The sequence below is a fragment of the Mugil cephalus genome, chromosome 4, assembly GCF_022458985.1.
Source record: "Mugil cephalus isolate CIBA_MC_2020 chromosome 4, CIBA_Mcephalus_1.1, whole genome shotgun sequence".
Lineage (NCBI taxonomy): Eukaryota > Metazoa > Chordata > Actinopteri > Mugiliformes > Mugilidae > Mugil > Mugil cephalus.
In genome coordinates, this window is record NC_061773.1 from 30,075,013 (window position 1) to 30,085,012 (window position 10,000).

Here is a 10,000-nt window from a genome sequence, read left to right on the forward strand (position 1 = left end):
CTTCAGAGTTTAGACTTTAGCTGGAACATGAGCTGAGAACCGTGACCACGACATCTGGACGCAGGCAGCAGCATAAAGAGAATAAACTTTTTATTTGGATTTTATACAAACGCACATTCACCACAGAGTTAAGGACATGTCAGACCCAGTCAGGAGTAAATTATTGTCTATCTGTTAACATCTATCTTATTCTTTTTTTTTTTTTTCTATTATGAAGCCGTATGAAACAGAAAATGTTCCGTTATAAAAGTTATTGTCTCGAAGGTTTCAGATCAATGAGAATAATGAGATATTAGATCTAAGAATAAGAAAGAGTGAAGGGTGAAAATAAAATGACTGTAACAGACGTCCAGAAAAGCCTTTAATCACAGGAATCTACCTGAAATCACCAGAATAACAAACACAGGAGTCCAGTTTCAGTCCAGTTTCAGTCCAGTTTCAGAGCTCAGCAGGATTATGTGTCGCTCTAAACCTGGTTCAGCTGATTCTCTGGAGGGAAACTAAACAACATCAAAACCATTTAAAGTGTTCAAGAGTCTCACTGCATCATTCTCTTCTCTGGACGTCGTTTTAATCCTAAAACCATCAAATAAATAAGAATTATAAACGGACCAGTAATAAAACACACGCAAGATAAAAACTTTAGAGGGATTCACGTTAAAATGAGAACTAGAGCGACATGTAGCTGAGTCTCAAAGATGAGTTCAAGCAGCAGAGTTAAACACTTTAAACAGTGATTTAATTAAAAGAACACACGGTTGGAACATAGACAGTAACTGTTTTGGGTTTTAGAAATGTAGCTGCATAAATAACGGAGAACATCTACGATTTAGAAAAGGTTTATAAGTGAAAATAAGCCTCTCATAAGATGAGAGACGAACATTAATCTTAGTTTTGTTTCCAGGTTTAAAAGGAAGCTGATCATTGATTAAAATGTCAGTTGTGGTTGAGTTTTATCTGTAATTGTATGACTGTTGTTGTTTATTGTTGCGTGTGGGTCTGTGTGAGCGTTGTGTAGCTGTGTTGGTGGAGATGCTTCATCTCTAGGGTTTGTACATGAACACATTTGTTCTATTTAACATTTTAAAACTAATCTAATTTAGATAATTCATGTCGTCTGTAGCTGGAGAACTTCTCTGCACACTCACTCACCTGGACACGCTAGCGCTAAAGCGATCACGCTAGCCACAGAGCTAGCCACAGAGCTATCCACAGAGTTAGCCACAGAGCTAGCCACAGAGTTAGCCACAGAGCTAACCACAGAGCTATCCACAGACTTAGCCACGGAGCTAGCCACAGAGCTAACCACAGAGCTAGCCACAGAGCTAACCACAGAGCTAGCCACAGAGCTAGTCACAGAGCTAACCACAGAGTTAGCCACAGAGCTAACCACAGAGCTAACCACAGAGCTAGCCACAGAGCTAGTCACGGAGCTAGCCACAGAGCTAACCACGGAGCTAGTCACAGAGCTAACCACAGACTTAGCCACAGAGCTAACCACAGAGCTAGCCACAGAGCTAACCACGGAGCTAGTCACAGAGCTAACCACAGACTTAGCCACAGAGCTAACCACAGAGCTAGCCACAGAGTTAACCACAGACTTAGCCACAGAGCTAGCCACAGAGCTAACCACAGACTTAGCCACAGAGTTAGCCACAGAGCTAACCACAGAGCTAACCACAGAGCTAGCCACAGAGCTAACCACAGACTTAGCCACAGAGCTAGCCACAGAGCTAACCACAGAGCTAGCCACAGAGCTAACCACAGAGTTAGTCACAGAGCTAACCACAGAGCTAGCCACAGAGCTAGTCACAGAGCTAACCACAGAGTTAGCCACAGAGCTAACCACAGAGCTAACCACAGAGCTAGCCACAGAGCTAGTCACGGAGCTAGCCACAGAGCTAACCACAGAGCTAACCACGGAGCTAGTCACAGAGCTAACCACAGACTTAGCCACAGAGCTAACCACAGAGCTAGCCACAGAGCTAACCACGGAGCTAGTCACAGAGCTAACCACAGACTTAGCCACAGAGCTAACCACAGAGTTAGCCACAGAGCTAACCACAGACTTAGCCACAGAGCTAGCCACAGAGCTAACCACAGACTTAGCCACAGAGCTAGCCACAGAGCTAACCACAGAGCTAACCACAGAGCTAGCCACAGAGCTAGCCACAGAGCTAACCACAGAGCTAACCACAGAGTTAGCCACAGAGCTAACCACAGAGCTAGCCACAGAGCTAACCACAGAGCTAACCACAGAGCTAGCCACAGAGCTAGCCACAGAGCTAACCACAGACTTAGCCACAGAGCTAGCCACAGAGCTAACCACAGAGCTAACCACAGAGCTAGTCACAGAGCTAGCCACAGAGCTAGCCACGGAGCTAGTCACAGAGCTAGCCACAGAGCTAACCACAGACTTAGCCATAGAGTTAGCCACAGAGCTAACCACAGAGCTAAAGCAGACGTGTGCCTCCAGCCTCTGAGTCTGTTCAGTGTAACTGAGCTTTGATCTGAGTCCAGTCGGTTTTAAACTTCATGTTCTGTTATTTATTTTAGCTTCAGCTTCGGTCTCATTGAAGTTAAAAGGTTCCAGAGCGGCTCAGTTCACTGACACTGCACATTTCTATCATTTTATTTAATGTCCGTCATATTCGACTTGAGAATTTTTATTTGAACAGGAGCAAATAAATTAAATTAAAAGACAATAAAAAATAAATGGAAATAAATTAAAGTTGAGCTCCATGTTCACGAAGGAGCAGAAAGAAGAAACTGAAAGATGTTGATGAACACGTTGGAGCTCGTTCATGGTCTGATTCAGGTCAGAATCTCTGAGAGGTTTAGTTCTGGAGTTTGGTTTTCTTATTATTCGTACTTCGTGTAGGTTTTTATATTTGACCTATAATGGTTTTAAAAGGATCCTAAAAAGTCACTTCACTTTATCCAACCTGCAGAAAACCTGAAGTTATTTTAGTTCTGGCAGCTTTGAGGTCAGTCAGCTTCCACTAAACCACGAGAAGAAGAAGAAGGTTTGATGCTACAGGGACGTGGTTTAGATTCATGTCTGACCTAAAATAAATAACCATTAATCTCTTACGAAAAAAAAAAAACTCTCTGAAAGACTCTGAAGTTTCTAAGTGGTTTAGTTCTGGAGGAATCAAAGATAAAACACAGTTAAAACAGAAAGTTGTTGTGTTGATTAAATCCTATAATGACTTTTATCAGTGAAAACAGAAGAACATGACACATTACATCAAACTCTCCTGGAGTCCAGAGCTTTATTCACCTTAATAATTAAAAGCTACGTGATGTGAGACTCTCAGTGAAGTCGTGTTTACGTGTTTGTATTTAAATGAAAGGAGGAAAGAAAAAGGAGACGATGACGAGATTTACTTCTGCAAAGGATTCGTTTTTTTTAGCCTCTTGAGCTTCTTGAGAGAGTGGAAGGTTTTCAGAGCCACGAACAGGACTCATCACCTGACACATAGGACACACAACCACACACATGGGGGGGGCAACACACAACCAACGCACAACCAGCACACAACCAACACACAACCAGCACACAAACAGCACATAACTAACACACAACTAACACACAACTAACACACAACCAACACACAACCAACACACAACCAACACACAACCAACACACAACCAGCACATAACTAACACACAACCAGCACATAACTAACACACAACCAGCACATAACTAATACACAACCAGCACACAACCAACACATAACTAACACACAACCAACACACAACCAACACACAACCAATACACAACCATCACATAACTAATACACAACCAACACACAAACAGCACATAACTAACACACAACTAACACACAACTAACACACAACCAACACACAACCAACACACAACCAACACACAACCAACACACAACCAGCACATAACTAACACACAACCAGCACATAACTAACACACAACCAACACACAACCAACACACAACCAATACACAACCATCACATAACTAATACACAACCAACACACAAACAGCACATAACTAACACACAACCATCAAACAACTAACACACAACCAGCACATAACCAACACACAACCAACACATAACTAATACACAACCATCAAACAACCAACACACAACCAACACATAACTAACACACAACTAACACACAACCAGCACATGCGAACACACACTCATGCGTGTGCAGGGTTTTGGCATCAACCCAGAGTCTGAACTCTTCAACAAATGTTTGACATTATCCACAGCACTTAGTCTACACACACACACACACACACACACACACACACACACAGACACACACACACAGACAGACACACACACACAGACAGACACACAGACACACAGACACACACACACACACACACGCACACACACATATACACACACACACACACACACACACACACACACACACACACACACACACAGACACACACACACAGACAGACACACACACACACAGACACAGACACGCACACACACACACACACACACACAGACACACACACAGACACAGACACAGACACACACACACACACACACACACACACAGACACACAGACACACACACACACACACACGCACACACACACAGACACAGACACACACACACACACACACAGACACACACACAGACACACACACACAGGGTTGGGGGAAGTGATCCTGTTGATTGGACTCTAACGAGACATGACTTCAGCTTTAATCAGCTCAACTATTCAGAGGAAAAACTTTCACTGATGGACGCACAACATGAACCTGACACGCAAAACCAACACGCAAAACCAACACACAACCAACACACAACCATGGGAGGCTCATCAGGAACTATTTCTGGAGTGTCCCCTCCAGGGACGAGTGTCTCAGAGACGTCTCCGTCTCCGTTCCCCTTCACTGGTCCTGATGGATGAGTCTCAGACCTGGTTTCCTCTTATGGGCCTAACATCTGATCAGAGACCTGTTACCACGGAGACGGGACAGAACCGCTCAGCGTCCATCACTGTGGACGGTTCCTGATGCAGAGGAGCAGGAAACCTGCAGGAAACCTGCACTCGTTTGGTTCGGGTTCATTCTTTCACACTTTACACTTATTATTTTTCATTCTGTCAAACTGTTTTAACACATTGGACCTAAAACCAGATTAAAACCAGATTAAAACCAGATTAAAACCAGACTAAGACCTCTTGTTAGCTCTCTCCTCTGGCTAGCTCTCTCCTCTTGCTAGCTCTCTCCTCTTGTTAGCTCTCTCCTCTGGCTAGCTCTCTCCTCCTGCTAGCTCTCCTCTGCTAGCTCTCCCTCTGCTAGCTCTCTCCTCTGCTAGCTCTCTCCCTCTGTGCTCTAGCCTCTCTCTCTCCTCTGCTAGCTCTCTCCTCTGCTAGCTCCCTAGCTCTCTCCTCTTGCTAGCTCTCTCCTCTCTGCTAGCTTCTCTCCTCTGCTAGCTCTCTCCTCCTGCTAGCTCTCTCCTCTGTGCTCTCTCTCCTCCTTGCTAGCTCTCTCCTCCTGCTAGCTCTCTCCTCTGCTAGCTCTCTCCTCTGCTAGCTCTCTCCTCTGCTAGCTCCTCCTCCTCTACCTCTGCTAGCTACCTCTTCCTCTTGCTAGCTCTCTCTCTCTAGCTCTCTCCTCTGCTAGCTCTCTCCTCTTGCTAGCTCTCACTCTCTCTCTCTCTCCTGCTAGCTCTCTCCTCTTGCTAGCTCTCTCCTCCTGCTAGCTCTCTCTCCTGTTAGCTCTCTCCTCCTGCTAGCTCTCTAGCTCTCTCTTTGCTAGCTCTCTCCTCTCCTCTCTGCTAGCTCTCTCCTCTTGCTAGCTCTCTCCTCCTGCTAGCTCCTCGAGCTTCTCCTCTTGCTAGCTCTCCCTCTGCTAGCTCTCTCCTCTGCTAGCTCTCTCCTCTGCTAGCTCTCTCCTTCTTGCTAGCTCTCTCTGCTAGCTCTCTCCTCTGCTAGCTCTCTCCTGCTAGCTCTCTCCTCTGCTAGCTCTCTCCTCTTGCTAGCTCCTCTGGCTAGCTCTCCCCTCTGGCTAGCTCTCTCCTCTTGCTAGCTCTCTCCTCTTGCTAGCTCTCTCCTCTGGCTAGCTCTCTCCTCTGCTAGCTCTCTCCTCTTGCTAGCTCTCTCCTCCTGCTAGCTCTCTCCTCTTGCTAGCTCTCTCCTCTTGCTCTCCTGCTAGCTCTCTCCTCTTTAGCTCCTCCTGCTCTCTCTCCTCTTGCTAGCTCTCTCCTCCTGCTAGCTCTCTCCTCTTGCTAGCTCCTCCTTGCTAGCTCTCTCCTCCTGCTAGCTCTCTCCTCTTGCTAGCTCTCTCCTCTTGCTAGCTCTCTCCTCTTGCTAGCTCTCTCCTCCTGCTAGCTCTCTACTCCTGTTAGCTCTCTCCTCCTGTTAGCTCTCTCCTCCTGCTAGCTCTCCCCTCCTGCTAGCTCTCTCCTCTGGCTAGCTCTCTCCTCTGGCTAGCTCTCTCCTCTGGCTAGCGTTTTCCTCCAAACATGATGAGAACATTCAGGAAAAAGACTCAATCATTTAGAACCAGTCTAGTTTTTTTAGCACTATTTATTATCTGGATTAAAGAGGAACATCTGAGAGCGGTTCATGGTCTAATGGTTCATCTTGGCCAACGTTGACATCACTGAAGCGTTTTAAACTCACGTGGTTTTAATATACGTTTAGTTTCTGTTCTCCAAACATCTTGATGTCCACATATTTCATTTTTTTTATGAATCTTCTCAGGGACAGATGTTCACAGCTGTAGATTAGATCTCAGAGGAGCTTTTACACTTTCACACAGATCTGTTCATTTTAGAAAATGAAACAGAGAATATGTTCCTCTGATCACAGGTGAGTCTCCAGCTTGGTTCATATCTTATTAGTCTCCTCATGTTTACCCCACGTGGACCAGACCATGTTCAGAAACCACGGATTCTCTCCAGCAGACCAGGACTTGGACGAGTTTCCTGAATGAGGAACGAGCTGTGAAGATCTGGCCTGTGTTAGATCTGGTTTCAGAGCCGGTCCTCCGACACCTTCACACGTCTCTTTAAAGGCTGAGACGTGAAGGTCGGAGGCTGGAGCGAATCGAGGATTCTCAGAGCGTGTCCAGGACATCTGTTAGAGGACGGAGGATAATGTTTTCCAGCAGGTTCGGTCGACCTTTAAGATTCACCTCGTCCCTGAGACGTCGAGTAGCTGCAGCAAAGAGGAACCACATGCAAACAAATCAATAAAACCTCCTCAACACATGTTCAGCATTTAGACGCCTCAAATACACCAGGAAAGTTTCACAATGCAACGACAAACTGAGCCTGAACACGACTCGATGTGTTGGGAAAGAGTTATAGTTGTAGAGGTTGGAGGTTTGGGAAGGGAAGGTTGTTTCTGTTTATCTGTGAAGCTCATGTCAGGAGCATCCACAGATTAACACAAAACACTCAGTTCTAGTTAATAAAAACCCAAGTTTGTGTGTCAGGTTGTTTATTTTTGCTGGAGAAGAAGAAGAAGGAATGAAGGGAGGAAAGAGTCCGTGTCATTAAATGAGTAAAATTCATTGAATATGAAGCAAACGTGATGTTAGAGACGTTAAACTTTGACGTCAAAGATAAATAACTGGAGATTAAACCTTATTTATTATTATTTATTATTATTTTCTATGTTTCAGGTTTAGTTTTTGTCTCTTGGTTTTGTTTCTCCTGGTGTCGTCTATGAACTCAGAGCTGTCAGCTCCTGATTTATTTCCTTCTAAACACCTCCTCTTCCTCCTCCTTCTCCTCCTCCTCCTTCTCCTCCTCCTCCTTCTCCTACTCCTCCTCCTCCCCTCCCTCCTCCTCCTCCTCCTCCCCTCTCCTCCTCCTCTAGTGCTACCACGTCCTTTCCCTCCCACACGTGTCGCTCTGAGCTTCAGGCTCAGTTTCTTTCAGTCAGTGATTGTTAGAGGCAGGAGAACGTGGAGGATTTCAAGGTTAATTAGTTCTTTATTCACTCAGGTTAACATTTACACATTTACACAGTCACACAGCAGGAACAGAACAGGAGGCTCAGTCTGTTTTATCCTGGGGGGGGAGGAAGGGAGGGAGGGGGGGGGGGGGGCTCCACCTAATGAGCCTCAGTAAAGGTCAAAAATGAAATAAGTTCTTTCCTGTTTTGTCGTCGTTGGTGTTTGAAGTGTAATTTCTCTCCTTCAGACACTGAGACTGAAACTAATCTGAGCCTCTTCTGTTCCTCAGATCTAAGGAACGGTTCTGCCGTGTTCTGGGGGGCCCGGGCCAGCGGGGGCTACCAGGTCCTGCTCCTGGATGAGGACCAGGGCTGGTTACTGGTCGGGGGCAAAGACCACATCTACCTCCTGAGACCAGACGCCCCGGATCAGACGCCCAGGACGGTGAGACACAGAGGACCCACAACCCCCCATTATTATTACTGATTATTATTTATAAAGGGTTTAACATCAGACACAAAGCACAAACACAACATTACTGCAACACAACGTGTCATCAGATTAAATCAGATGCACAGAAATATTTAAGGATTAAACCTGAGAGACAGTTTTAAATGAAGGAGCCTGTTTTTCATCCAGTGGAAACATAATATTGGCTCAATTTACTGAAGAAACAAACACAGAAGTCTGATAAATAACAGCTGCAGACTTTGTTCATGTACGTGTGGTGAACAGAACAATCTATCTATCTATCTATCTATCTATCTATCTATCTATCTATCTATCTATCTATCTATCTATCTATCTATCTATCTATCTATCTATCTATCTATCTATCTATCCATCCATCCATGTCTCAGATTTACTGGCCTGCAGAGCGAGAACACGTTGATCACTGCGTCCTGGCCGGTAAACGTGTGGAGGTGAGATGAGACCATCGTGATTTCAGTCCTGGTTTTCTTACAGACTGCGATGGAGCAGTGAGTCTTTATTCCTTCTCTGTCCTGTGTGTTTGTCATGTTCAGACAGAATGCGCCAACTTTGTGCGTCTGCTGCAGCCGTTCAACAAAACCCACGTTTACGCCTGTGGAACCGGCGCCTTCCACCCCCAGTGCACCTACCTGCACCTGGGCCACAACACGGAGGTAAGACCTGCTCTCTAACCAGCTCTGCTGCTAAATGACGTCTGACACAGATGTTTAATAAGCTCAGGAAGAAGTTACAGCAGCTTAACATGAGCTCAGAGTCAAGAAACGACAAGTTAAATGTGACCAGAACAGGATGTGAACATTTTAGTGAAAGAATCCAAGATGATGAGAAATAAACTTAAAATCACAATAAATTAACTAAAAACCAAAACAAATCACACGACAAATAAGCTAAAATTAGTGCAAATGAGTTCAGAGTTTGGAAATGACAATGAAAACTAAGAATGTCTCAGAAAGGATGTGAAATGATGAGAAATAAACACAAAATGACAATAAATTGGTGCAAAATTAAAAACATATAAACAAAAAAATGAGCACAGGATGAGAAACAACCACAAATACAGAAAAAACTTCCACAAACGGATCCAAACTAACAAGAATTAAACTAAAACGTATTAGAAAGAGAAAATGACGACATGAGAAACTAAGATGAAACAAACTAAACTCGATCAGAGATGGAAACAAAATGACAAATAATAAATGTTACTTTTAAAAAGTAATTAGTTACAGTTACTAGTTACTTCTCCCAAAAAGTAACTGAGTCAGTAACTGAATTACTCCACTATAAAAGTAACTAGTTACCAGGTTTAAATATGTTTAATAATTAGGATTATTTTCTTAGCAGGTTTCACAGACAGTGGCAGAGAAGAACAGACACGTTCTTACACAAAACCTTTAATATTTATTTCCCCTCAGACACAAACTGGTTCCACATAAACCGCTTTCACATGGAAAGACTGAGAACGAGAACAGAGTCGGACGATAACAACAAATGTGTGAAAGAGACGAAGGGAAACACACTGATACACAAACTATGACAGAAACACACAAGAAACGACTGAAAAGAGAAAAAAATAAAGAAGAGCAACAAC

At 44.3% G+C, this 10,000-nt stretch overlaps 2 protein-coding genes across 4 annotated transcripts in view; one reads left to right on the forward strand and one right to left on the reverse strand.

The window, feature by feature from the left end:
* Positions 1 to 10,000, reverse strand: part of LOC125006460 (nuclear factor 7, ovary-like) — a 1,183,669-nt gene that overhangs the window by 1,163,586 nt on the left and 10,083 nt on the right. The gene's annotated exons all lie outside the window — the stretch shown is intronic.
* Positions 1 to 10,000, forward strand: part of LOC125006473 (semaphorin-3D-like) — a 38,020-nt gene that overhangs the window by 21,542 nt on the left and 6,478 nt on the right. For all 3 annotated transcript variants that reach the window (XM_047582522.1, XM_047582521.1, XM_047582520.1), the window contains exons 3-5: positions 8,210 to 8,364; positions 8,781 to 8,843; positions 8,946 to 9,065. In XM_047582522.1, the coding sequence (XP_047438478.1) occupies positions 8,210 to 8,364; positions 8,781 to 8,843; positions 8,946 to 9,065 (338 nt within the window). The remainder of the gene's footprint in view (positions 1 to 8,209; positions 8,365 to 8,780; positions 8,844 to 8,945; positions 9,066 to 10,000) is intronic.